Source organism: Vespa mandarinia, chromosome 1 (genome assembly GCF_050613455.1).
Source record: "Vespa mandarinia isolate Hongniang chromosome 1, ASM5061345v1, whole genome shotgun sequence".
Classification (NCBI taxonomy): domain Eukaryota; kingdom Metazoa; phylum Arthropoda; class Insecta; order Hymenoptera; family Vespidae; genus Vespa; species Vespa mandarinia.
This window is the reverse complement of record NC_140810.1, coordinates 19,687,501-19,715,479: the sequence shown is the minus strand read 5'-3', so window position 1 is coordinate 19,715,479 and position 27,979 is coordinate 19,687,501. Positions and strand designations below refer to the sequence as shown.

General features: G+C 32.0%; 4 protein-coding genes and 1 long non-coding RNA gene across 19 annotated transcripts in view; 4 read left to right on the top strand and 1 right to left on the bottom strand.

Annotated features, from left to right (window-relative positions):
- The window catches only part of dlg1 (MAGUK family member discs large 1), a 462,366-nt gene that overhangs the window by 89,566 nt on the left and 344,821 nt on the right, over nt 1-27,979 (bottom strand). For 13 of the 14 annotated variants that reach the window (XR_014982862.1, XM_085660911.1, XM_035879539.2 and 10 more), the window contains one exon: nt 26,524-26,559. The exons of the other annotated variant lie outside the window; for it this stretch is intronic. Coding sequence is in view for 12 of the 13 variants with exons in the window: in XM_085660911.1 (XP_085517037.1) it covers nt 26,524-26,559 (36 nt within the window). In the remaining variant the exon portion in view is untranslated. The remainder of the gene's footprint in view (nt 1-26,523; nt 26,560-27,979) is intronic. 14 annotated transcript variants of the gene reach the window in all.
- On the top strand, nt 76-2,309 carry LOC146873349 (uncharacterized). Of its 2 annotated transcripts, XM_085659751.1 has the most exons (9): nt 76-181; nt 265-384; nt 489-606; nt 684-945; nt 1,041-1,154; nt 1,503-1,593; nt 1,709-1,854; nt 1,950-2,082; nt 2,176-2,309. In XM_085659751.1, the coding sequence occupies exons 1-9, from the start codon at nt 146-148 to the stop codon at nt 2,224-2,226; spliced, it is 1,071 nt and encodes a 356-aa protein (XP_085515877.1). In that variant the 5' UTR covers nt 76-145; the 3' UTR covers nt 2,227-2,309. The 2 variants fall into 2 exon arrangements, with proteins under 2 accessions (XP_085515877.1, XP_085515879.1); XM_085659753.1 differs by lacking the exons at nt 1,503-1,593; nt 1,709-1,854.
- On the top strand, nt 2,928-5,814 carry LOC146873348 (uncharacterized). The gene is made up of 9 exons (XM_085663255.1): nt 2,928-3,071; nt 3,188-3,307; nt 3,382-3,499; nt 3,612-3,873; nt 4,019-4,132; nt 4,558-4,648; nt 4,736-4,890; nt 5,070-5,136; nt 5,695-5,814. The coding sequence occupies exons 1-9, from the start codon at nt 2,928-2,930 to the stop codon at nt 5,812-5,814; spliced, it is 1,191 nt and encodes a 396-aa protein (XP_085519381.1).
- LOC146873347 (odorant receptor 10-like) lies at nt 6,314-8,844 on the top strand. The gene is made up of 7 exons (XM_085658754.1): nt 6,314-6,812; nt 7,600-7,747; nt 7,863-7,979; nt 8,077-8,167; nt 8,250-8,395; nt 8,502-8,634; nt 8,702-8,844. The coding sequence occupies exons 1-7, from the start codon at nt 6,767-6,769 to the stop codon at nt 8,747-8,749; spliced, it is 729 nt and encodes a 242-aa protein (XP_085514880.1). The 5' UTR covers nt 6,314-6,766; the 3' UTR covers nt 8,750-8,844.
- LOC118447529 (uncharacterized) overlaps nt 12,050-27,979 on the top strand; it is a 60,657-nt gene continuing 44,727 nt past the window's right edge. Inside the window, exon 1 of the long non-coding RNA XR_014982882.1 lies at nt 12,050-12,218. This is a non-coding gene — a long non-coding RNA (uncharacterized LOC118447529). The remainder of the gene's footprint in view (nt 12,219-27,979) is intronic.

The following is a 27,979-nucleotide window of genomic DNA, read 5'->3' as shown; positions in this document are numbered from 1 at the left end:
TTCAGGTATCATTCGTATTATGGTGATTTCAAGAAGAATGGAAGAATTCTTTTTCACTCCGTTCATAATCGTGCAAAAGTTATTATCGATCACTGGTATTTGGCCTTATTTAACACCTTCTCAAAGATATAGCCGTGAGTTTATTATGAGCGCTAGTTTAATTATGGCATATTTCGTTCAGGTCAATATTCATTCAAATAAATAATTTTTCCCAATTTTATTTTATTATTTTTAAAATAATGATGAGTGTCGTTGAGAATTTAGGTTATAAACTTCCTATCGGCACAATTCAATATTAAATCGTCCGTCCTTCATATGGCTTATATCTTTACAACGATATCTATAAATGTCATTTACTGTTCCTGCCTTTTTCAAAAAAATCTGGTACGACGTTGAACATTAATTATTAATTATTAATATATAATGGATTTTTAATATAAACTTTGATATCGTTTTTTTTTTTTTTTTTTTTTTTTTTATATTTTCAGATATTACGCTATTTAGAAGAAATTATGAACGATTGGAATAATATAAGAAAAACAAAACAATTTGACGTTCTCCTTGATTATGCGTTTTTATATAGAAAATGCATTCTCATGTTTATAAGTAAGAAATATTTCCAAGAATTTCGAAGAATATGACAATGGTATCGGTAAAAACACAGATTTCATTCATTGTTCCAGTTTCTTACAATTCCTACGTCTCGTTGATATTCCTATTAGCATTGAAACCATTTCTTCTGGATTTGATAAAACCATTGAACGAAACTAGACCGCGTACTTTAATAATACCGATGAATTGGTACAACGGACAAGAAACACATTTCTTAAAGATACTAATTTTGCAATTAGTTCTAAGCATTATATTGGGATTGGGTGTGATAAGTGGATTATCATTGTATATACTATTTCTACAACATACGTGTGCCATGTTTCATATAACTTCGTAAGTATTTTGATGATTATTAACATTTCATTCTGTTTTATTCTTCAATATAAAAAATCCTTATAAAAGAAATATCAATCTCATTTTTATCTCAGATCTCTCTTGGATAATATATTGGACGTTAAAGAGAAAAACATAAAAGTGATTGATGACGGAGTCATTTACAAAAGGATAATCAACGTGATTAAATTTCACAAGAGATCGATTCAGTTAGTATCGATAATACAATACATTATTTTTAAATCATTCGATACCTCGTATTTATTAATAAGATTCTATTTTTCATTGTTCCACAAATTTATACCATAATATTATATTTTTAATACAGTAGTATTTTGAATTTATAGATTCTATCTGTTTTTATAGATCGACATTATACAATGTTTATGGAAATAAATTTGTTAAAAGCATATTGACAAATATTTAATTCATTCATTCATTCATTTGTCGTTAGATTCTCTTTTAATATTTTCTTTTGTATAAACGAATGAATAACAATCGAAAAAAAAAGAAAAAATAAACAAAAAAAGACTTAATTATTTTCTCATTTCTCTTAGATGTATAGATCTATTTAATACTATCTTTAACGTGACTTTCCTTATCCAAATGATCTGCATGATATGTTTCATTGGAATTGCTATAATTTCTGTAAGTAATAATAAGTAATGCAAAAACAAAAAGCACAAAATTATAAAGGTTATTATTATTTTTCTTTTTTTTTTTCTTTTTCCTTTTTTCGATGGATCTTAAATAAATCTTGGAGATATTCGATGAATACAAAAACTCAAGAGACATTAGCTCGTTGGCATTGTCAACATTATACATTATCTTTCATTTGATTTGGGTCTTCGTCGGCTTTCACATAGGACAACACTTGCAGAACATAAGCGAGGCAACATTTTACAAAGCGTAAAAACAAATTCATTTTCATTCGAATTAGAAATAAATTATACGGGTTTTTTTTTTTTCACAAACAAATAAAAAACAATAAAATTTTCTTCTAGCTATGAAACTCCGTGGTATTTGTTTTCACACCAATCGCAAAGATTAATAATCTTCGTGATTGCGCAATCATATAAACCAATTTATATATCTATCGGTAAAATGTTTATAGCATCACATGAACATTTTGCTTGGGTAAGAGACATAATGTCACAGAAATTACGTGCTTATATTTACACAATCTTTGTCTTTATTAATTCGCTCATTTTTTCTTTTTTTTTTCCTTAGATCATCCGATCATCGATTTCTTACGCGATGGCATTGTATTCCTTGCATTAATGAGATAAAATTAATTTCGAATTCGTAAATTATACAGCGACGAATGAAAAATTCTCTTTGTAATTAATTTTTTTAAAGTAGTAATATAAAAAATTGTTAATTAGATTATACATATTATAATATTAATTCAATAAATAAAATAAATAAATCAAAACTGTATAACTTACACGTATCCGTTGGATCGCACAAATATAAAACTTGAATATAATTTGAAAGCTCAGAAATCATAAAATTCCATGATGTAGCGATGTAGAGAGATTTATGTAAATATAAAAAAAAAAAAAAAATAGAAAAAAAAAAAATAGAAAAAAAAAAAATAGAAAAAAAATTTCATTCACAAACGATGATATCAAAGTTACAAAAGAAAGAGAGGGTTTGAGATCCGTTCAATGATCCAGACGAACATCGACTGTTCAACACGCTGCTATGATATCGATTGATCTCCCCACCACGAAAACTTTACCAAGAGGGGTTCTACACTCTTGATAATAAAACGAATAACGATAAAAATGTATTTTTAACCTGGTCTATAATTACGTAGCGGATAATTTCGATATTATCGTTTCTACCCTTGTATTACGAATATTTATTATTAAAAACGTTGCAGGAAAAAGGGTGACAAAAAAGGGACAAAGAATAAATGCATTGAAATAAAAAGTAAATGGTTTAAGTGTCACTCGCTTTTGATGATACTGAGAACGATGGAAGAGTTCCGAATGACTCCGTTTGGATTCGTAGAAAAAATATGTTCGATCAGTGGCATTTGGCCATTACTAACACCTTCCCAAAGATATATTCGTTCGCTTTTCATGAGGATTACATTATTTATAACATACTTTGGTCAGGTAAATATTAATTCGATAAAATAATTCTCACTATTTCTTTCCTTTTCCTATCTTTCTCTTTTTTTTTTATTTTTCTTTTAATCTCCGAAATAACGAAACTGTCATTGAGAACTCAGATTTTAAATTTGATATCGAACGAGATCAACATGAAGTCATCCATAGTTTACCTACGCTATTTCTTTTCGACGATATGTATATATATCATTTATTATAGTGATTTCTATTATAAAAATCTGGTACGTTTATGAACATTAATTAATGAATTATATACTTGGCATAATCAAAAGACAATCTTTTCGTTTATTTTCAGGTGTTACGATTTTTATTAAACATAATGAACGATTGGAGTGATATTAAGAAAACGAAACAATTTGTTGTTCTACTCGATTACGCGTTTCAATCGAGAAAATGCATTTTCATGTTTATATGTAAGAAATTTAGAAATTACAAGTATTGATCAAATTCTTTTCTGTTTAAAGAAATGAATACAATTTTTTCTTTTTTTTTTTTTTTTTTTTTTTTCTTTTCTTTTCTTTCCAGTTACCTACAACTCATATATGTTTTCGATGTTCCTGTTATCATTTAAGCCGATTATTTTAGATTTGATTAGACCATTGAACGAAACTCGACCACACGCATTAGTGATCCCGATGAATTGGTATAAGGAAGAAGAAAAATATTTCTCGAAGATTCTTCTCTTGCAATATTTTATCTCCATTGTAATTGGTTTATGCGTGATAAGCAGCATATCGATATATTTAATCTTTTTACAACACATTTGTGCCATGTTCCAGATCATCGGGTGAGTATTATTACGAACGTTGTCCTCTTATTTTCTTTTATTTTTAATATAAAAAAAAAAAAAAAAAAAATTAAGCAACAGCTTTATTTCATAATATAAAAGCATAAGCAATATATCGGTTTGTTGTTTCATCTCATTGTCTCAGATGTCTCTTGGATAACATAATGGACGGTAATGAGAAAGAATTAAAAATGACCAACGATAAAGTGATTTATTTCAAGATGATTCATATAATACAAATTCACAAAAGAACGATAGAGTTAGTATAGGATAGTATAATCTTTTAGATCGTTTTTACGTTACGTCATTGAATTCATCCACCTATTTTTCATCGTATCGCAAAGATTTGCCCGATAAGATTATATTTTTAATCCGGCCTATCCGCACTCTCTCTCTCTCTCTCTCTCTCTCCCCATCCCTTTTCGAATTCATAGATTTCCTTTTCCAACGTTTCCGTAATTTAACGAAACACACTGCATATAATAATTTGCTAAAAACATATTAATCTGCTATATTTAATCATATTAAAAGACTTTTTAATTCTTCATTTATCATATATTCTCTATATTCGTTAGTTATTTTTTTTTTGTTTTGCTTTCATTCTTTTGCCTTTGCAAACAAGCGAACAAGCAAAAGGATTAAATAAAATTAATAACGAAGATAACGTATTCTCTTTTTTCGTAGATATATAGATATTTTAAATAGTATATTTAGCATATGCATCCTTCCTATGATAATGTTTGCATTATGCTTGATTGCAATTGCAATAATTTCCGTAAGTGGTCTTAAACAATTTATGCATAAATCTTAAGATTCTTCGACATTTTTCTTATTCCTATTCTTTTCATTTTTAATTAACTAGCTCATGGATCTACTCGATGAACAAATAAACATAAACAACATTGATTCATTCGTGTTACTGTTATTTTTCATTATATATCATTTGCTTTGGATACTTGTCTTTTGTATCATAGGACAACACTTGCAGAATGTGAGCGAGGCAATATTCAACAAAGGGTGAGAATAAATTCCTTTTTATTCAATTCACGAATTTTATTATAAAATTATAAAAGAATAAAGATTATGCGCGTTCAAAGAAAAAAGAAGAAGAAGAAAAAAAAAATTTTTAGTTACGAAGTTCCATGGTATTTGTTCTCGAAGAAAACGCAAAGATTATTATATTTTATAATTGCCAGAGCAGATAAACCAAATTATATATCCATCGGTAAAATGTTTGTGGCTTCGCATGAACTTTTTGCTGGGGTAAGTTATAAAAATGATAGTAAATAATATGACAGAAATTTATCAGGAGGTGAGTATTGTCTCGTTTTTATTCGATTATATATTGAAGCTCGTGCGACTATCGATTTCTTACGGGATGATACTACATTCCGTGCGCTGATATTATACAACTCATTTGGAATTCGTAAAGGACGATGCAACAAATGAAGAATTTACTATGCAATTGATGTAAAGAGAAAACAATAACAAAATATATATATATATATATATATATATATTTTTTGTTTTCATGTTGTATTATGTCACGAAAAATTATATATATATTTATATACGTATTATGTTCACACAATATAAAGGAATATAATTAAAAATTGTATTACTCGCACATTATTCTTAATAAGCATTGGATCGTACTAATATAAAAATTCAATATAACTCGAAAACACAGAAAATATAAACTATATAGCGTTGAAGAAAATGTTGAAAAATGATGTTTGAAAAAATTGGAAAGAAATTTATCCTCACTTTCTGTTTCAACCAATTGTTTTCGTTTTTGTTATTTATTTACTTTTTACGAAGAGCAATTTCTTACGCTGCGATATTGCATTTCCTGCACTGATGTTGCAATCGTTTTGGAATGCAAAATATGTCACCGTATATGAGAAAACTTCAATTGTCAAACGAAATATTAAATACTAATATTTATTTATTATATTGCAAAATATAATATATATTAATATTTATTAATATACACATATAATAAAGAAATAAAATTAAAGATTTTACTTTTTTACGTGTTATCAATACGTTGCAACATTTAATCATTCTGATAAAATAAAATAAAAAAAAAAAAAAAAAAAAAAAAAATACTCGTAAAGAAATTTAAAAATCACGACAAAGGAGTTTTAAAAGTATCTACGTAAAATAAAAAAAGTATTATATTTTAAATGAACGAATGATATTCCGTTTACGGTAAGTAACGACAATAAAGATACAGATATGTTTCCTTAGATTTCTTACAAGGAAAATTAATTAACTAATTGCATCTAATTGCATAAGAGACGTTATTGAATAATAATAATTGTCGACAATGGACGTTCACATAAAATAAAATAAATTTAATGTTAAACGATGAAACGTTATGTTACGTTGTTTATGACAATGATAATATCCGATGATAATATTTAAAAAATCAATATGTGTTGTACGTACGTATTATTATATAAAGAGATAAACATCTACTCGTGATCCGTTCTATTAGACGTATATCGGAAAAGTGACGATGCTTATTCGTGTACGGATGCATTGCGAATGCGCAACATATTGAGACTACCAAAGGGGGAAATTGTGGGAAAAAATTTGATAGTTTGCAACGAGCGATATAAACGATGCAATCAAATCGATCTTTTACCTCTATTTTCTCCCCTTTATAGGTTTATAGCCATTTTGAAATTATTCTTTAATCGTTGCAATCAATTGCTACACTTTCGTTTCCATTTAATGCGCGAAAATAATTTATTATTAATTCGTCTGTTGGAATAAAGAAGGTTAAAAGGAAAAAAGAAGAAGAAGGAACAAAAAGAAAGAAAGAAAAAAAAGAAGAAAAAAGAAAAAAAAACACCAGACAGAATATATCTTCCTGAGATATTAGATGAACTTCGTCGATCGATGCGAACGCAGTCAAGTGATTATCAAGAGTGAGTATGAACGTTTATCAAAGTTATTATAAAAATGTTCAAAAAAATATGAGTAACATTGGATTATGGCCTTACGATAATCGCAAGTATCGTTTATTTCTTCAGTGCTTTTTTATCTTCGTCTTATCCATAAGTATTATTCTACAGGTATGCTTGTTCGTTATATAATTTTATTTAACTTTAAAGATTTAACTATTGACGTATTATAATAATATTGTATATTCTATATTCACGTGTTTATCACAGGTATCGGGCTTTTTGCTCTTACCCTATAACACGAAATTATTATTAAAATTCATCATTCGTTTTTCGCCGACTATGTATAGCACTGTAGGTTATACAGTGTTTTTGATTAAAAAGAAAAAAGTAAAGTCGTCTATCTTTTTCTTTTTCTTTAATTTTATTATTATTATTTTTTAACAAAGATAAATGTTATTAATCGATTTTCTTACAATTAGATCAAAAAATTATTCGATCAGATTCGTAATGACTGTGAGTTACGTTTATTCAAAAATCGGGAATCCGAGAAAATAATAAAAATGTATGCCGAAAATATTAAGCTATTTATTGTAGCTTTATATAGTAAGAAAATTTTATTGAATATTAATCATTTTTATTAATTAATCCTATCAATTTGTGTTATAATATTTTTATGCTTGTTATATTTCAGCCATTTACGTCTGGTTTATAATTACACTTTTTTTCTTTCTAATTGAACCATTTACGACGAATAACTTTTTATCGAAAAATAATGAACGAAGAATCTACAACTATCCCATTTCAATAGGTTATTATGAGAAATTTCAATCTCACTTCTTCATCATTTGCATTGCATTGTGCAATATATCGATGGTGGAATCAGTACTATGCATAGTTCTCTGGATTATTTTCTTACATTTGACGCAACATAGCTGTGCAATGTTTTGTGTCACCGGGTATGAAAATGTGTACATTCACGCGGGCCTATTTAAAAGGAACACGAGTTTTTTAAACAATGACCCTTATCTCTATTTTTTTTTCTTCTTTTTTTTTTTGTTTTCTTTTTCGTAGGTACATGTTTGAGCGTGCATTCGTTGGGGAAAAAAAAGATAAATTTGATATTAGCAAAAATGAAAAAATTTATGAAATGTTAGTAAGAAGTATAAAATATCACAATAAAAGTATAAGGTGCTCTTAAAATTATTATCAGTATTATTATTATTATTATTATTATTATTATTATATATGTATTAGATTTTAATTAATTTTTCTTTCTTTCATTAAGATTTCTCAACAATATAAATAACTTTTTCGAAAAGATATTCCTTTTCGCAATATTCGTTGCACTTTGTCTATTAATCTCAGATATTTTATACGTAAGTATAAAAGATTTTTGTAGTAATCATAATGATATCGTTAATATAAATTTTTAAAATTAATCTTCAATTATTATTTTAGTTTTCCGATATAAAATATATCCTACAAAATTATGCCGAAGCTTTCCTTATTATAAATCTATTGTGCAGCCATTTCTTTTTCATATTCGTTTCTTGTTACATGGGTCAAAGAATATCGGATCACGGTGTTAATTTGTCAATGAAATTGTTAGTTTCATATTTAATAATTTTATTCTTTTTCTACGTATATTAACTTCTCGATTATTTATATATAACAATTTTCTAATACAAAATTATTTTCTTTATTTTGCAGATACAATTATCCGTGGTACGTTGCACCACTCAAAATTCAAAAAATGTATTTAATGGTAATAATGAAGAGTACCGAGCCCTCATATATATTTATTGGGAAGATCTTTAATTTTTCTTACGAATTAATAGTCTCGGTAAGAATTTGTAAAAAAGAGAAAAAAAAATGAAAAGACTTTAACTTACGTAAGATTTTTCTTTAAGATCCTACACACAGCGGTCTCTTATGCAATAGTACTCCATTCTTTATAAATATTTATCTACGTATGTATGTATGTATGTATGTATGCATACATATGCATATATATGTATGTAAAAAAAAAAAAAGAAAAAAAAGAAAAGAAAAGAAAAGATCCTGATAAATATATACGTATATCAAAATTAAATTTGGTCAATCTTAATATACGAAAATAATATTGCATTCGTAATATTTGTTGACCATGTTTAGTTACAATATATATATATATATATATATATATATATATATATATATATATTTATATTTACATACATATGAGACGTAGTTACTCACTACTCACCGAAAAGGGACGGATAAAATGTCATGAGATAAACATTGATAGAAATAAGAACTTACTTGAAACAAAAAGAGAGAGAGAAAAAAAAATAAAAACTACGTTCATATAAAAACGACCGTACGTTAATCAAATAAAACAAGTGAGTATTGTCAAGGAAGCGTTGTATCTCATATAAGACTTTTATAACGTTCAGTTCTTTTTTAATTTATAAGAACTCAAGTCTTCTCTAATTATAAGTTTTCTTAGTTTACGGAAAGACAATTTCTGGATATACGTAAGTATATATCCGTGTGAACATAACGAAGACGAATAAAGAAACAAGATATATATATTCTACTTCTAGACTTCGTAATCTCGCGAATGTATCACAAACTTGCTAATCTTATTTTTAAAGCTTTAAACTCTACACGGCTGATTCATAGAAACTGGATTTTTGTCGTAGAGTATATATGTATTTCATACACACACACATACATATATATATATATATATATATGTATGTATGTATGTATGTATGTATGTATGTATGTATGAATATACGTACGTATGTGTACTCATGTATTCATGTATATATGTACGTAGACGTATTAAACGATCATAGTCATAATGGCGAGCGCGAAATAATAACGAGATACAAGTGCAGTTCCCGAAACTCGAAACTACTTCACGGTAGGGGGCCACTCAACGAGGCCGGAGTGCATTAGGAAAATTGGAGTACCTCCAACAACTATGCGAGGCGTCAGATCGGTCAGCGGACTTGCTTCTGTTCTTCGTAGTATAAAGCTACGTCGAGCTACACCGTCCCTCATCTTATCCTACCACGGTAACAGCACTTACTCACACACACCCTCCCCCCTTTCCTCTTCATTTTGTCCTTCCTCCATTTAAAAACTTATGGCTAACACCAAACACAAAGACTAATTGCTTTTCCGTTATCAAAGATATGATCTGTTGACAAAATTTCACAATCCTTTTCATACTTCTCTCTCTCTCTCTCTCTTTCTCTCTATTTGTGTGTATATGTTTTCCTATCTTTATCTCACCCACTCGTTACGATCTTATTTCGTGAAACAAAAGATTTGTAGCATGCTCTGAAACTACCCCATATATTTCGTTATTTCGTAACAAACCCGGAAATTCCGCAGCTGAGATTCTCGATAGAGAACAAAGAAATGAGAAGGAAAAAAATTTATACATATAAAAAAAAAAAAGGAAAAAAAAAAATAAATAAATAAAATAAAATAAAATAAAATAAAAAAGTAAATAAAAAAAAAAAATAATAATAATAAAAAAGAGGACAAACGACGTTGTCAACGGTGATGAGTTTAGTTCGAAACGATAAAGAGTCGATGAACGGACTGTGTCGTTAGAACTTTACGCTTCTATCTGCTCTTTACGATCGCGATAACACGATGGCTGTTTCTGTTTTAGCGTTCACGTAAAAGGTTCATGATATATATATATATATATATATATATATATATATATATATATATATATCTACACACACGATAAAAGCATGATTCCGTTTGTCCTCATTATTAATATTGATAAAGACGATATTCGGAATGTATTGTTTGTTGTTCGTATTAATGAAGAAAAGTGTTTTGGGTACGTCTAATGTGAGAGAGTATGCGAATTCATAACTGCAAAATTCCGATAAACGTTACGTGTGGTATATCTACTTATGCATTGACCCAATACATTTTATATGTATTTCCCTCAACAATATTCCAACAATTTATTCGCTTAACGAAATATCGTCGGCCACGACTATAGATAGGTTGGTATGTACATAGGTAGATAGCTATATCTATCTACTTGTACACACACATATACATATGTATACACACACACACACACACATATATATATATATATGTCGAGCAATAGTAAATTTCCAGAAACAGTCGAGTTTCATAAATTAAACGCACCTGCGTTAACGAAAAACACAATACCGCGGTATGCATATTATATAATATCATTAATAGAATATACAAATATATAGAAAGGGTGAGGAGAAAGGTTGAGGAGAAATGATATTCTGATACAAAATTATCTAAATCTCTCATAATTCCGAGTATTCTGCTCTTAACGATATTGAAATTTATTATTATTATTATTATTGTTATTGTTATTGTTATTATTATTATTATTATTATTATTTACTCATATAATTAACGTAAGTTTTTAGTCGTTCACATCGTTAACAAAATATTTATAAAATTTCGAAGGACCTTTTTATATGAGAACATACCAATGTTAATTTATTCTTCAATTAAGGAACGAATTAAAGGAGATAAGTTAATTGCACGAGTCTCTTTTTGTTTTCTTAATTTAGTTTTTATTTCTTTCTTCATATTTTTATTTTTTTATTTTCTTTTCTTTTCTTTTTTCTTTCTTTTCTTTTTCTTTCTTTCTTTTTTTTTCTTTTTTTTTTTTTTTTTTTTTAATGGGACCACGCGACGTTTAAGCACGGAGAAAAATGAAGAAAAATTAACGAGACCAGGATTGGACGTGGAAAAAAGTATGGATGGTTAAAACGTTCGAAGAGATGGAGAAATGGAAAACGCGTGACGGGAATATTAACTTAAATTCTTTACTATCGTTTTATTCACGTACAAAACCTCATGCGAAATCATCGATTGTTCAGAGGCAAAATTTCGCTTATCGCGAAATTATTTCTTTCAATTACATAAAATATATATATATATATATATATATATATATATATATATGTAACGCAAACATTTTCTTTCTTTAAATAATAATAATAATAATAATAATAATAATAATAATAATAATAATAATAATAATAATAATAATAAAACATTGATGCATATTTTCGCAGATCACAGAAAAATCGATTATCCAAAGCATGAGACGAAAGCGAAGAAAGTGAGAAAGAGAGAGAGAGAGAAAGAGAGAGAGAGAGAGAGTGGGAGAGAAACAGGGAAGCAAAAAAATATATCCCTCATCGATTAAGAAGAAAAATTAAAATCAATCTCTTCGAGGAGTAAAAGGTGAAGAGGAATGGAGTACCTTGGATTTCATTCTATCTTTACGTGCGGAAAATAGAAGAATCCGATAGCGATATAAATATTCATCAAGTGATATCCAAAGCAGCATTTTTACGCGTTCCTGTTTCACGAGCATCGGTTACAGAACAGATACGCATAAAAGAGGTAAGCTCTCGTGTTATCTTAAAAAAAAAAAAAAAAAAAAAAAAAATGAAAACTGCATATATGTTTGCAAAGATCTTCGTCTCTTTCTCCCTCTCTTTTTTATTCTTCCTCTATCTCTCTCTTCCACTTTATCTTTGATTTTTTTAATCAAAGAAGAAAAAAAAAAAAAAAAAAAAAAGGAAAAAGAAAGGAAAGAAACGAACTACGCCAAGAGAAAAATTATTTTTTGAGTACTTGCATAGTTATAGGTTACGTTGCGTCGCGTCGCGTCGTGCACGTGCTGCTACAAGTCAAAAATAATACCTATAAAATTTTATTTTAAGATATAAGCTACGATGTATTCTCAAGTAATATTCCGCGAATCCAAGAGACGAGTTGTATATATTTAAAAGGGAAACTAAACAAAAGAAAAAAACAAAGAAAACATATATACATATATATATATATTTTTTAAGTAATAGTATTACTATATTATACTGTACATATATATATATATATATATATATATATATATATATATATACTCTTATCCATGGATAAGTAATTCTATCATTAAAGTGGAGAACGTATAATCTATAGGCTATATCTATCTTCTTTCTCACTCGTACGACCGTTTATAGAACAGGCACGAAGCTTAAGCCTTAAGTTTTAGAGCTTGCCTTGGGGTATAAAAAAAATTTTTACGAACACATTCCCAACGCGAACAGGGTAAAGAGAAAATAGGGGGAACTACAAGCCCGCTATCTCTTTGCGGAATTTTATGAAACGAGAGAAAGAAGACAAAAGGGAGGAGCAAGAGTAAGAGGAGGAGGAAAAGAGGGAGAAGAATGAGGATGAGGAGGAGGTACGATCGCGTCGTTATTTTTTCAGACGCGCGCAGATTGTACGATCGAAGGAATATGACCTTCGAGAATTTCTCTCTTTTAACATTTAGAAACATCATCGATCATGTCAAAACGAAGAATTTTCTATTTCTATTATTTTAAATTTATCGAAATCGATAATACGTATAATTCTTATTAAAATTAATAAAAATTATAACGAATGCGATGTGTCTTCTTCTTTTCTTTTTTTTTTTTTTTTTTTTTTTTTTTTCATATGAAAAAGAAAAAGAAAATAAAACAATCATTAGGCGTCTAATTCTAAAAGAGAAAATTATTAAAACTCCCCTTGTCATTTATTTTGAAAGAAAGATTGTTGAATAATAATTGGACGTTTTTCCAATACGTCATTATTTCATGAGAAAATCGTTAATGTTTGATGAAAGACAATTCTGTATGGGAATTGTATTAGATGGGTATCTAATGTAATTACAAGGAATGATTTGTACCCAATCGTTTTGTCGATAGTCAAACGTTTCAATAGTCGTACGTATGTATATATGTATGTATGTATGTATGTATGTATATATGTACGTATTAGTCGGTATAGTACATGTACGCTCATGGTTTTCGATAATCTTATAAATTAAGCACGGAACGTAAGTCCCAAAGGGATGCATCGCTGCACTGCATATAATGCCAACCGTAATCGAATCACTTACGCGGTTTTACCGCTACAGTTCTACTTCCGTAATGCGTTTAACGTTCTCCCGCAGTCGCGAAGTGCCATAAATTTTCAACGAATCGGCTCTAAACGTATCAAATTTATTGTTTCGCTTTTGCCGCGACGTAAAGGGAAAGAAAGGAAAAGAGAAAAGAAAAGAGGAGTAAAAACATATATAAAAGCTTAATTCGAACGATGAAAATTGAGAAACATTGGGGAAAATAAAAAAAAAAAAGAAGAAAAGAAAAAAAAAGGAAAAAGAGAAAAGAAAAATGAAAATAAAAAGTCATTAGAGAAAACGATTGATGAAATAACCAACGAGAAGAGAAATTTCGTAGATAAGAATAACGATTACTCGAAATCCAATCGATAAGCGAGCTTAAGCCGTCGTGCCCCCCACCCTCCACTGGTCCTCGACCTCCCTCCTTTCTCTCTCACTCTCTTTCTCTCTCTCTCTCTCTCTCTCTCTCTCTCTCTCTCTTTCTCTCTCAACGATTACTTGAAATATTGTTAACACATTCGAAGAAGACTCGCAAGATTTTCCGTTGAAAAACAAATATTTACAATTTGCCCATCCCGCCCGCATCTCCCTCCTCCCTTGATCCACCCCCACCCTTTCCAATTTCCACCTTTTAACCGAGAGTCGCCATTGTAGAGGTTAAATTCGATCGATCAGTTAAACAAGCAAACGAAACTAAAACGAGACTAAAATCCTCGCCTCTTAGACATAAAATATATCCCTCGTCATGGAACGTACCAGGAGGTATACATACTCGCATAATACGCTCTTTGTTTTTCTCGATTATTCGAATATGTTTTTTAAGATTTCACATTGCCTTCCCACGCTTTTCGACGTTATCCTAAATTACTTCGATCGTCGTATAACAGAGAAAAAGAGAACGAAAGAGAGAGAGAAAGAGAGAGAGAGAGAGAGAGAGAGAGAGAGAGAGAAAGAGAGAAAGACTAAACGCATAAGATACGAATGTAAATAAGAACGTTGGCCTTGAGACTAATTTGTTATATACACACATGAGTGCACATACGCACGCACACACAGAGAGAGAAAGAGAGAGAGAAAGAGAAAGAGAGAGAGAGAGAGAGAGAGAATTTGAGTGAAGTCTAAAGTAATACACAGCTTTGTTTATAATATTTATTTTCATTGTTTGCGCCATATTCATTGCGACTGAAATCGTACGATACGAGACGAAACGTTTAAGGAACTTTATATAATCTTCGTTATCGCCAATTAAAAATTTAAATGAAAATTTTGTATGTACAAATGTGAACGATCGAATGTAATATATGTAATTATGTAATTATGTTATAGATTGTAGATTCTTGTGAATACTATTACGTAGTATAAAAACGAATCTATATCCAACTATTTTTTTCTTTTCTTAACGATGATCAATTATTTTACACGTGATTGTTAAAAATATACACACGTATAAAAATAAATAAATTAATACATATATATATACATATATATATATATATATATATATATATATACATACATAAATTTTCATTCTTCGAATAAATTCAAATGCAAATATTCGTCGAGGAAGAAAAAGAAAAAATAAAATACAAAGGGAAGGAACAACTTCGGAAAGAGGACAATGAGGATAGAACGTTAAAGGATAATACTCGGACCGCGTAATAGAGAAGATAGAAGTGCAAAAGGCGGAGAGCACAGGATTAGCAGTGGTTCGTCCGAGCTTTTATCGTCGATTGGCCCAAGTGTAAAAGTCCATAGAGGGAGGGAGCAGAGGGATTGAGGGAGAATTGTAGAGAGAGTGAGAGAGAGAGAGAGAGAGAGAGAGAGAGAGAGGTGAAGAAGGGAGTGAGGAGGAATGGGAAGTGGAAGGTGACATAGAGGTGTGAGGGTTGAAGGTGGAAAGGAGTGCGGAATGCAACGTCGAGCTTGACAGGAACGGTATTAATCCGGCACGAAGGACCGTAAATTTATTCCAATCCTGTATTCTGCGTCAGCGTGCCCCCTCGCTAAAGGCCTCCTCCCTTATCCTCCTTCATCCTCTCTCTCTCTCTCTCTCTCTCTCTCTTTTTCTGTATATATATATATATATATATATATATATATATATATATATATATATATTTTCTACTACTATTCTTCTTTCACATCTCACCACTACTACAAGTTAAGAGACGAATCCAAATCGAGCTCACGTTATCCCGGTCACGTTCGCTTAGTTTTCTTTCCGATTCTTTTCTTCCAGGACGAACGAGGCCCTTTTTCCAACCCCTTTACTCTTACCCTTCATCTCTTTTTATCTTTTTTATTTCTCTTCTCTCTTCTCTTCATTTCTTTTCCTTCCTTCCTTCCTTCCTTCCTTCCTACCTTCCTTCCTTCCTTCCTTCCTTCCTTCCTTCCTTTCTTCCTTCCTTCCATTCTATTCGAAAGTTCCAAGAGACGTTTACATATTCTTCTCCTTTTTCTCGCACGTTTTAAAATCCTTTCTTCGAAGTGTTGTCGGTTTGTTTGTCAGATTGTGACCAAGGAAGAATAGAACTATCATATACATAGTTATAGCAATTTGACGTCTCTATGTACGACGTATGTATGCATTTCAATACAAGTTGTTTATGTTAATATGTAAATTATTCGAAATATACATATATATATATATATATATAAACGTATGTATATTCTTTTTTCGATGATTTTTTTGTCGACGATCAGAACGATTCCAACGAAACTACATAAATATTTAAATACTTATATAAATTGACCAACATATTATTTCTTTTATCTTCTTTATTTTAATGATTCCTGGGTGTTACTCGTTGGAACATTTATTTTATGGTTACGAAACGTAAACGCCTTTGCTCTCGGAAACGAGGGAATTGGCTCGCAGAAAAAATTCACTTGGGGTAGGGGGAGGAGGGATCGGAGGATGGGAGGGAATAAAGAGAAAAAGAAAAAGGGAAAGAAAAAAAGCATCGAGTATTTACTCCGACACACGTGGTTATACGTACGTGGTATTGCACGTATGTATGCACGCTACTCTTTCTGTACGATTTAACGAGTGGCTTAAAATAAAAAGCAAATAACGAGTAAAAAAAAAAAAAAAAAAAAAAAAAAAAAAGAAAAAGAAAAAAAAGAAAAAAGAAAAAAAAAAAGAAAAACGAGCGAAAGAAAGGGAGAAAGACAGAAAGTAAAAAAAGAAAATTGCCATGGAAAATTTTCGTACACCTACCACGTGGTCTATTGTGGTTTTATTGCATCGAAAGTGTGCGATAAAAATATCCCGAATTAGTAGTCGAGAATAGCCAGTAAACTCTCGACGATCGTTTCGTTGGAAATAACAATCCCCATGTTGGATCTTTCCCCGTTAAAAACACGTGTAAATTTATTAACCTCATATGAAAGATGGAAAAAAAAACAAAAAAAAAAAAAAAAGAAAAACAAAAAAGGAGAAAAAATAAGAAAATACAAGAACAAAGAAACGATATTTCTGTTACTTTACTTGACGTCGTAAAGGGGAAGAACAAAAAATAAGAAACGGGTGGTATAGAGGGCTTGAGGGAAGGGGGAGTGGAAAGGTTACAAAGAAGAAGGAAGAAACGAAAATGTATGAGAGTATATAGTGTATAGTAAATGCTACGGAAGTGAGACGAAATCTCGGAGATGAAAAAATTTCAACTACCGCGTAAGTACGATCCCTTAAAAGGGATCTCTTCTTCGAGCTGACTTAAAGTCGTAAACTTTCGGACCTAAACCGTAAATGGTATGTGCTAAAATGGAACGAAGTTCGTCGTTGAATCGAAACATCTTTCTTCACCGTTCTCTCTCTCTCTCTCTCTCTCTCTCTCTCTCTTTTTCTCTCTGGCTCTGTCTATTTCTCTTGTGCCGCTTCTAGGATCACTTCACTAGGATCAAATATATCGACGGTATAAAGAGGATCGTTCGAATCTCGTAAATCGTTAAACGGAGTTCAGTAATTCTAAGTCGAAATTACTATAGGGTAACATCCCTTAAAAATAAAAGGCTGTAATAAGAGAGTGGAATAATTTTAAAACTAAAATAAGAGGAAAAATGAAAACTTGAAATAATTTCGATATTATTTGGATTCTCATAATCATAAACGAATCGTCGCATTCCAATGGCAAACGAAACGGAGAGGGAAAAGAAGAAGAAGAAGAAAAAAAAAAGAGAAAAAAAGTAAGTAAGAGAAAGAAAGTAAGTAAGAAGAGAGAGAGAGAGAGGAAAGAATTGAATTACGGAGATGGAAGTGATAGGAGGTAAGGAAATAAAAAAGCCGTTTCCTTTTTTGCCTCTCCTCTTCCCCCGCAAAATACGTCGCACATGGTTTCTTCGATTCTTTCGTTTTGTACCACTGACTAAAAGGACTAAAACCGTGGGAGTTAATAGGGTCCGTCACTAGGGTTCTAAAGAAATTTCTTCAAGGATGAAATCTACTTGGAAATTTCGATATAAAAAAAAAAAAAAAGAAAATAAAAAAAGGAATCCATTTAAGCTCACACAATATGAATTTTACAAAACGTAAGAAAGGTAAGAGTGATGATAGTGGTGATGATAGTGTTAAAGAAGTTCAGCGAGTATGGTTTAACATATACGCTTTTCAATTATCCTGTTTTTCTGCTATCAAAGGAAACTATCTGTCTGACGTGCGATAAAAATAGTGTGCGTTCAAAAGACTTCGTGGCAATCTTTCTCTCTCTCTCTCTCTCTCTCTCACTCCCACTCTTTCTATTTCGTTTTTCCTATTACCTCTTTTCTAGATTCATTTTCCTGGAATGAAAGAGCGAAGGATAAAAGTGCGGTGTAAACTGAATTTTTACGATCGCCCAACTTCCGTGAGAATATTCTTCCGAAAATTTTTAAAATGATCGTGAGTGAGAGAGAGAGAGAGAGAGAGAGAGAGAAAGAGAGAGGGAAAGTTGTCGCTTCAGCGCCTTAAACGCGATTCAATTAATTAAAATGACTTCGTTCAATTTCTTTTCGTTTATGTTTGTAGCGGACAGTAATCTTTTAGGAATACCAAATGATCAAACACGAACCTACGAACGAAGTCTCCCAAGTTTATCTTTCGTTTCAATCACCCTTCGTCATCGTCTGCTTCTTTTTCTTCTTTTTCTTCTTCTTCTTCTTTTTTTTCTTCTTCTTACGCAGTACTCTCTTCGCAGTACTTTTCCGATGAAAGATAAATTAGTCTACTGCTTTTGGACTTATATTTCTTGGGAGAAGGTAAATCGAAGTCTTTAAGAAAGTCGTGAAACTCTGGGTGATTTTTTAAGAGGTAAAGAAGAGCAAATGGCATTGGTTGTACGTTGTAGAAAAATGTTCAAACGAACAAAAAAAAAAAAAAAAAAAGAAAAAAAGAAAAAAGAAAGAAAATACGGAAAAAAGGGAGAAATCAAGCGCGTGGAAAATGAAAAAAATGCGCGATATTGCGTTTTTTTTTTCTATTTAAAAAAAAAAGAAGTAAAACAGAGAGAGAGAGAGAGAGAGAGAGAGAGAGAGAGAGAGAGAGAGCAAAATAAGAGACACATCGTTGTTGGTTCACGGATTATACTACTTTGTTTCGACCTCGTTTAACGTGGGATCGTTCTATGAGCTTTACGAGCTCCTTACGGGCTCCGTCGGCGAAACAAAATTGTCTCTGACAATTTTATGAAAGCGCTAACACGAATAAAGATCAAACTATGAAAGGTGAATCGATATTGTCCATTCGTAAGTTTTCTTCTTTTAGTTGATTATCCGATTAAACGATGGCCGATATTAGCCGATGATATTTTATTACATTAGATAGTACGAACGTCGAAAATTAACGTAATACATATTTCGCAAAAATGGGAATGCTATTAATTCATTCAATGTATATCATTATAATTTTATAAACGCATTCATATTTAAATTATTATCGTCGTGTTATGTGAGATAGTCCGTGAATCCACGTGCTATTACTTTTCACGAATAATTTTATTTCAAAGGGATATATCATATTTGAAAAAAAAAGGGTGACCCGTTTTAGATTGGACACTTCTATATTATGCCTCATCTTCCTCTCGTCTCATTTTTCTTTTTTTTTTTTCGATCCTCTCCCCCCCTCTCTCTCTCTTTTTTATACCTAACAGCCTAGAAATCTTTAGAGCTGATTTCCCTCGCTCGAGAATCGCACTGTATTATCATAATTTATTCCGTCCCATCTGCATTGGAATCAGCGACGAGATAGGGAACGAGCATTTTGTATGCAGATAACGCTGAAAGAAAAAAGAAACAAAAAAGAAATAAAGAAAAAAAAAAAAAGAGAGAAAAAGAGAAGGAGAAAAAAAAGAAGGGATTCTTTCAAAGTTCGTCATATTCGTTATACGTATACTTACATGTGTATAAGTTTATGTAATACGTAAGTAAGTAAGTAAGTATTACATATACGTATACATACTTGCTAATCTCTATACGTACGTACGTACGTACGTACATACGAAATGTGGTACTAAAGGCTGTACATAAACTTGGAACGTGTCAAATACTGCGGTCAACCTACTCGATGCGTTCGGTCGAACTGCAAATGCAGCGAGAAAAGCCGAACCTGCGGAATACGCGAACCTCGTCAGAGATGGCGACGGCGGCAACAATTCCGAACGTGGAAAACGGCATTTCGTGCTTCGACCGGTCAGTTTCGAAATTTGTTGCAGCAATTAGACGTACGTACGTACCTACATACATATGTATATATGTATATATGTATGTATGTATGTATGTATGTATGTATGTATATATGTACGTATGTATGTTCGAGCCGATGAAGCCCGACTAAATTCTCTCTCGTTTTCCACTCTCCAAACGAATAGTTTCTAGCTTTCCTCCTATCGATTCTTCGGTTGACCTGTCCATTTTGGATCTTTTACGTTCGAACTGTGAGATACTGTTTAAAACATATATATTTTCTAGAAAAAAATTTCCTAACTTTTCGCCTTGAAAAAAAGAACAAATGAAAGGGGTAAAAAGGAAGATAAAATGAATGAATGAATGAATGAAAGAAAGAAAGAAAGAATTAATTCACACTTTGTCATTCAATGTAAATGTCATTACTTTTTTTTACATTTCAATCTGCTCTATTTATTCTAGAGAACGTCCGATGAAAGTTGCTTCGGGGAAAAAAGAAAAGAAAACAGAAAAAACAGACGAGAGAGAGAGAGAGAGAGAGAGAGAGAGAGAGAGAAAGAGTGAGTCGTTGAATGATACTTGAAAAGGAAATCCAAAGAGAAAGAGATAATTAATAGTACAAAAGCAAATGATCCCTCTCATCGTCCTACAATTTACTTTCTTTTTTTCTAATACGATATATCTCTGTCTGTCTGTCTGTCTCTCTCTCTCTCTCTCTCTCTCTCTCTCTCTCTCTCTCTCTTTCTCTCTCTCTTTCTAACTTCATGTAACACATTCTGTTTCTCTATCCAAAGATGAATGCAACGTAACACGTTGGAAGCGTTCTGTCATCGTTATTTACGCTTCGTCGTTTTCTCAGTCCTCTTCGACTTACGCTCGAAGAATTTCCACCCATTTCCACCTTACAACCATTTTGATTGCATTTAGTATTATACACGTCGTCGTCAAACGCATAATCCGCAGATACTTATATTGTCCTTTAAAATCGGACCATCTGGTGTTAAAGTCATACAGATAAAAAGACGACAAAAAAAAAAGAAAAAAAAAAGAAAAAAAAAAGAAAGAAAGAAAGAATAAAAAAGAAAAAGAATTATAACGATAAATCAGCTGATTATTATATTAGATATATGAAATAATCAAATATCATCTTCGAACACTTATTATCGAATTTTATCATTTGGATTATAAAATATATTGTTTGTGTGTGCGTCTATATAAATACATATATATATATATATATATATATATATATATATATAAGTTTTAATGATATTAGAACAAGAAAAGGGAGGAAGTATCGTTGGTATTTGAACAGCGACACGGTCGAGGGATCCACGATAGTGTCCATTACCGGTAAGAGGTCATCGTTGGGTCCATGGTTAGTGGCTACCATGCGAGGTCGTCTCTTCCTGTCACTTCCTGTGCTTCCACCCTCCCAGCATTGCATTATGGGATACCAGCATTATAACGGGACACGTCGTATAAATCATCCCGACTTGACGTGCGTGCGTCGGTACGACCCTACCGTGTCACCGCAAATTGCCGAGATTAGTTGTTAGTGACGTACCATGAATTGTCTTTCTTTTCCCCCTTCAAAAAGGAGAGTCCCAGACATCCTTCGAACACTTTCACTGATCAAAATATATACGACGATGATCTAATACAGAGATATCTTCGAAAGATTATTATTTATCCATTGAAGTACCTTCGTCTGATCCCTGATATCAACTTTTTTTTCTCTTAGGTTAAAAAAAAAAAAAAAAAAAGAAAAAAAAGAAAAAAAAAAGAAAACGACGATCGAATGTATCACGAACTAAACGTTCATCGTTTAACAAAACAAACCGACGTAGAACAAAAATATTTATATTATTTAAATATTTTGATCAGCGAAACGTTATACTTCATTGTCTCGTTATTAAATATTCACAGGATGGTTACAATAATAGAGATTCTTTAAGGAAGATCGATATTCACTACATAGAATAATCCATGATATACGATGTGTGTATGTAAGAGGAAAAGAGAGAGAGAGAGAGAAAGAGAGAGAGAGAGAGAGAGTTGTCGATTATAGTTTACATGGGAATTATGAGAGAGAAATTATAATATCCGATATACTCCTCGTGCTCTGTACACTGAGTTAAAACAAGGGCGATATCGAATGAGCGTAGAAAGGATAGTACAGAGAAGGAGAACACAATGGAGGTAAAGGAGGAGAAGAGGAGAAGAAAAGAGGAGGAGGAGGTGGAAGAGGAAAGAGGACAGAATCAAAGGGGTTAGTAGTAGCTCACAGTTCTAATGGAATTAGGATTTCGACGAAGCGGGATAATGTGAAATAGGGACGTGTTTTCCCGTGGGAGAAGAAGGAGAGAGATGCTGTGTCCGGAATTCTGAATTTCCGTCTCGAACTGCGACGCTCTAAGTCCCGCCGCGGAAAATGGATTTCGAAATTACTCGCGAAGATAAGCATCTCAAGATGGAACAACAATCCTTGTTACTACGAACGTATCAAACGAATGAAACGAAATGAAACGAATAGAATGAATGAACAAAATTGATCGATTTTAAAGTGACATGAAACTTAGTCAAATAGATATAGGGATTGCTGCTTATGCCTATTTATGGATATTAGAGAATTTCCTGTGCGTTAGAACACGCGAGGAAATTTCAACGAATCGCAAGTAGTTAGATTTAATTAAGGACACCGTTGCGTGTGTCACTGTCGATAGTAAATGTCTCTAGCGGGTTATCGCAGATAAACCTATGTGTATTAAGCTTTCCTTCAATCTCTCTCTCTCTCTCTCTCTCTCTCTCTCTCTCTATCTTTCTCTCTCTTTCTCTTTCCTAACGTTCATGTAATTATATTAAAGACGACCTCATTAACGTTTCGATTCTCTGCTATTAGAACGTAGTACACGTTTCTGCTTGTAATCGCTTAGTAAAAGTCTAAACAATGACGTTAAAGGAAAGAGATAGATAGATAGATAGATAGATAGATAGATAGATAGATAGAGAGAGAGAGAGAGAGAGAGAGAGAGAGAGAAATATAAAAAAACAAAATAAAACTGAAGAAAAGTTTTAGTAGATCCGTATTTCCAGTTCGCAACGTGGTTTATTAATTATAAAAAATAGAAAAAAAAACAGAAGGGGAGAGAGAGAGAGAGAGAGAGAGAGAGAGAGAGAGAGAGAGAGAGAGGGAGAGAGAGAGACAGAGAAAAAAGAAGGAAATAAAATAAAAGGGATAAAAAAAAATATTTGGAACATAAAGACGACGAGCGAGTTAGCGAAATTAAAACGTAATCGATCCTACGCTTATTCTCGTATTACGATTATATCGTGCCCGCAACGTTTCGCATTACTACACGAACTAACGGCCAACCGGTTTTTCCATGAGGTCACTACTTATGTACTTCTAACTATACTATACGACTACGCACCTATGCTAACGACACACCGTCCAAGTTGGATATAGGATTGCATATAGGAGGGTATGTCTGAGCACAGAGCTGCATAATAATTTTCCTAATCCCTGAAATACGAAGACTACGACTACAACGACGACGACGACGACTCCTTTCCTCCCCTCATCTCTCCTCTCCTTCTTGAATCCAACGACGTGAAAATTAGCTCAGCTCCGTGGATATAACGGAAGTGCCCTTAAAAGCATCTTCTCCGTGATGGAATCCGTACCGCCCTATACCCATTCCCCCACCACCCCCCACTTCGCTATGCTTTTTAACTCGTTTAATAAGAAAAAGGAAAGAAGAGACAAGAAAAAAAAAGAAACAAAGGAAACGAAAAGGAAAAGAGAAAAGATAGAAATAAAAAAGAAAAAGAAGGACGGGGGAGGGAGGGAAGGACGGGAGAAAAATGTTTCGCGAAAGCGTAACGGACTAGAAACGAATACGAAAATCAAAAAAAATATTGGAAAAAGAAAAATGTAATCAACGTTAAAAGAGCTTTACTTTTTAAATTATTTCAATCATCCCTTTAGCCCTATCCCTCTGTCAATAATTACTATATTATATATATATATATTCCTGCATATTTAATCCTTCATATTTTTATTTTACACTACCCTTTTTCGAAAACAACAACGACGAACCTGCTTGGCCTCCTTTCTTTCTGCGAGTACGTGAGACGAATGAGTTACATACGTTCCCGTAAAATTTCGAATGCCGGTGCAAATCGAATCAGGTCGGCTATGAATCTTTCTCGGTTAAGAGCTTGTTGGACTCGCTTCCCGAACAATCGGTAATGTTGGTGGTGCTGGAACTTTCGAGGAGTCAACGAACGGGAGGTACGGTTCCAAGGTATGTCCCGTATAAAATAACGCCAAGGATTTAAATCTTTGCTATTAGAAAAGTAGATCGAAAAAAAAAAAAAAAAAAAAAAAACGTTTCAACGTTCCGTCAATTTAATCAAAGCGATTATTCAAAAGTACAACAACGCGAACGAGAAATAATCAGAGGGAAAAACAAAATTTTCTCGCTGGTGTTTATTCTATAAAAAAAAAAAAGAAAAGAAAAGAAATAAAAATGTTTTCTATGCGTGCATCTGATAAGAAGATCATCGGACGAGAGGTCGCAGGAAGTGATTCATAATGTACACGTGACAAATTATTTTACTCTCTTCTCTTCTCCGCCGCATCCCTTCTTTCTCTTCATCATCCAATCCTTCGTTCTTCACGGCTTCCGTTTTAGAGAGACGCACGCTATCTAATTTAACTCGAGATTAATCAGGCCGAACTTTCCCAATCGGCCGTTTAAGCGGCAACGGCGTCAAAGACGACAACGACAACGACGAGTACGACGACTACAACGACGACGGTGACGTTATCAGAGATTGGCTGACATTTGACTGCCTAAGAAACTTTACCTTCTAACTCGGCGAATCGATTCGAGTTTCTTTAATAAGACTTAAGAATCAAGAGGAAACTTACTTGATCTCTTCTCGAATCGATTACTCGTTGCCGCATGAAAGAAATAAAAAAAAAAATAATAATAATAATAAATAAATAAATAAAAAAGAGAGAGAAAAAAAAGAAAGTTCGAATAAGGATAAACGATTAGAATCGTTTCGATGCAAATGCATGTGCCATCATGGATTATCATAAAATCAGTAATCAATAGCGAACGGTAAATTGGTAACCATGACCGCACAAAAACCACAATATATAGTCGATAATGCAATAACGACAACCTTATTGGTTATTATCGACACATATATGTACATATATATATATATATGTGTGTGTGTGTGTGTGTGCGTGTGTGTGTGTAATATATGTATACGTAGGCAATTAAAATATTGTATAGAACATTTATCGCATGTTTCATAAATTAACATAATTTCAAATACGTCACGCACACACAGAGAAAAGGAGAGCACACATTTGTAATGATAATCGTTATATTAATGGAAACGTTATTTCGACAAGAATGATCCCCCTTTGGATTCATTGTTAATTAAATAATTCATGACTGTTTCTGTAATTTAAAAAATAATAAAAAATAAAAAAAAAAAATAAATAAATAAATAGATAATGGAGTTAACCAAATTGTACGTGAAATTAGTATAAGGGAAATGAAAGTGTTAACGGGTCGTTCTCTACCAAACGTTAGATATATATTAAAAGAGAGATAGACAGATAGATAGATAGATAGATAGATAGATAGATAAATAGAGAGAGAAAGAGAGTGAAAGAGAGAGAGAGAGAGAGAGAGAGAAAGAGAGATAATGACGTGATTCGGCAAATGGACAAAATTTAACACAAATTTGCATAACGATTCCGTACAGACCAACGATTAGTATCGCAATTAATTATCTAATTAACAGTATAACTGTTTCAAGCTCATCGAATCCTTTTAATTCTGTTCCACCTTCGAATAAATTCCCTTTGATATAGATGGCATTTAAATTTTGTTTAAAAAAAAAAAAAAAAAAAAAAAGATAAAGAAAAAAAAAAGAAAAAAAAAGAGAAAAGAAAAAAAAAGAAAAAACAAGAGAGAAAGAGAGAGAGAGAGAGAGAGAGAAGGAAAAGAAAAAAAAATTCTATTTAAATTTGTTCGAACGAATATGAAATTTCTCAAAAGCTTTGATACTCACGTGTCTCGTATCCGCCGCGAGCAGAGGAGTGTGTGCCTGCAACAACGAGTGCCGTGGGCATTAGACAAGGGTCGCGTTATATCGACGTTTCTCTTACTTTCGTTAATTTGGAACACGTATCATGCTGGAAAAAGAGAAACAGGGAGACAGAGAGAAAGAGAGAAAAAGAGAAAGAAAGAGAGAGAGAGAGAGAGAGAGAACGCAACTAGGTGCATTCATTCGATGCACCGCGGCTTGAAATTTTACGTTGGAAAAGCATGCCATTTTGTGCGCTACGCATTTGCATTCGAGAAGGGAGGGAACGAACGGATGCCGTGCGGAGAAGAGTTCTCATGCAGTGCGAAATTAACTAGAAAAATTTCAACGGCGTCTCTCGCTATCCTTTCTCCTAACATTATTATGCACATTATACGAAAAATTTTGTTATATATTTTATTTTTTTTTCTTTTCTTTTATTTGTTATTTTTCTCCCCATCCCCATTCTCCCACACTCCCTCCCCTCCCCCTCTCTATAATTCTACGAATAACGTAGATTCTACATTTCAAATATATTTATATATTACATTAACGAATATAATTTTGCAATTTCATTTATAATCCAATGATAATAATTTACGGAAATAAATCTTTCAAATATAACCCACCTCATGATATATATATATATATATATATACTTACATACATACTTATATACATGCATGCATAGATAGATATATACGTACATACATATATATCCTTATAAGTCTATCGGTGAAAGGAGAATGATTTCTTCGTACCGTGTAAAAAAACGCTAAACAACGCTTCGCTTCCTTTAAGGCCCTTGGAAAGTGCTCGAACTATTTTCCGCGAGGGAAAACTCGCGCGACAAAATCGTACCGCGAATGCCAGGCTCTCGAGAGACCATCAAACGTTTTATGATTCGATTTAACGCTTTTGTAGAAACGAGCAGTGCCGGCTTCCTTTCTTCTGCCGTATTAACGACGCTACCGTGGTTGATAAAATTTCATGAACCTGCCGTGACGTTTTTACAAATCTTACTTTACGGTTGGAATTACGTGGAAAAGAAAAAGAAGAAAAAAAAAAGAAAAAAAAAAATAATAATTTTTAGAATTTCTCTTTTTCTTCTTCTTTTATCTTCAAATACGTATTTGAAAAAAGTTGCGATGATCATTCATGTAATAGATGGTACTTTTACATACTAGTTGGGAGTATTCTTTTATTTTCTTTTTCCTTTTCTTTTTTTTTTTTGTTTTTTGTTTTTTTTCTTTTTTAATACTCAAACTTTGGACGCTTTTCGATCAGGACACTCTACTCACTTTTTGTTGATCGTAATTCACCCATAGTTTGCCCGTAGTCGCCGACAGACCGCAGTTCTAATTGAAATTTATTGTTACTTCCTACGATTCCCTTTATTGCGAAACATAACACCTCGAGAGAAGGATTGTTCGATAAACGG

Coding starts and splice junctions, on each gene's coding strand:
- LOC146873349 (XM_085659751.1), top strand. CDS start 146: ATGAGCGCTAGTTTAATTATGGCATATTTCGTTCAG. Junction 182..264: donor TTATGGCATATTTCGTTCAG/GTCAATATTCAT, acceptor TTGAGAATTTAG/GTTATAAACTTCCTATCGGC. Junction 1,855..1,949: donor GAGGCAACATTTTACAAAGC/GTAAAAACAAAT, acceptor ATTTTCTTCTAG/CTATGAAACTCCGTGGTATT.
- LOC146873348 (XM_085663255.1), top strand. CDS start 2,928: ATGGAAGAGTTCCGAATGACTCCGTTTGGATTCGTAGAAAAAATATGT. Junction 3,308..3,381: donor ATTTCTATTATAAAAATCTG/GTACGTTTATGA, acceptor GTTTATTTTCAG/GTGTTACGATTTTTATTAAA. Junction 5,137..5,694: donor CGCATGAACTTTTTGCTGGG/GTAAGTTATAAA, acceptor CTTTTTACGAAG/AGCAATTTCTTACGCTGCGA.
- LOC146873347 (XM_085658754.1), top strand. CDS start 6,767: ATGAACTTCGTCGATCGATGCGAACGCAGTCAAGTGATTATCAAGA. Junction 6,813..7,599: donor CAGTCAAGTGATTATCAAGA/GTGAGTATGAAC, acceptor CCATTTCAATAG/GTTATTATGAGAAATTTCAA. Junction 7,980..8,076: donor TATCACAATAAAAGTATAAG/GTGCTCTTAAAA, acceptor TCTTTCATTAAG/ATTTCTCAACAATATAAATA.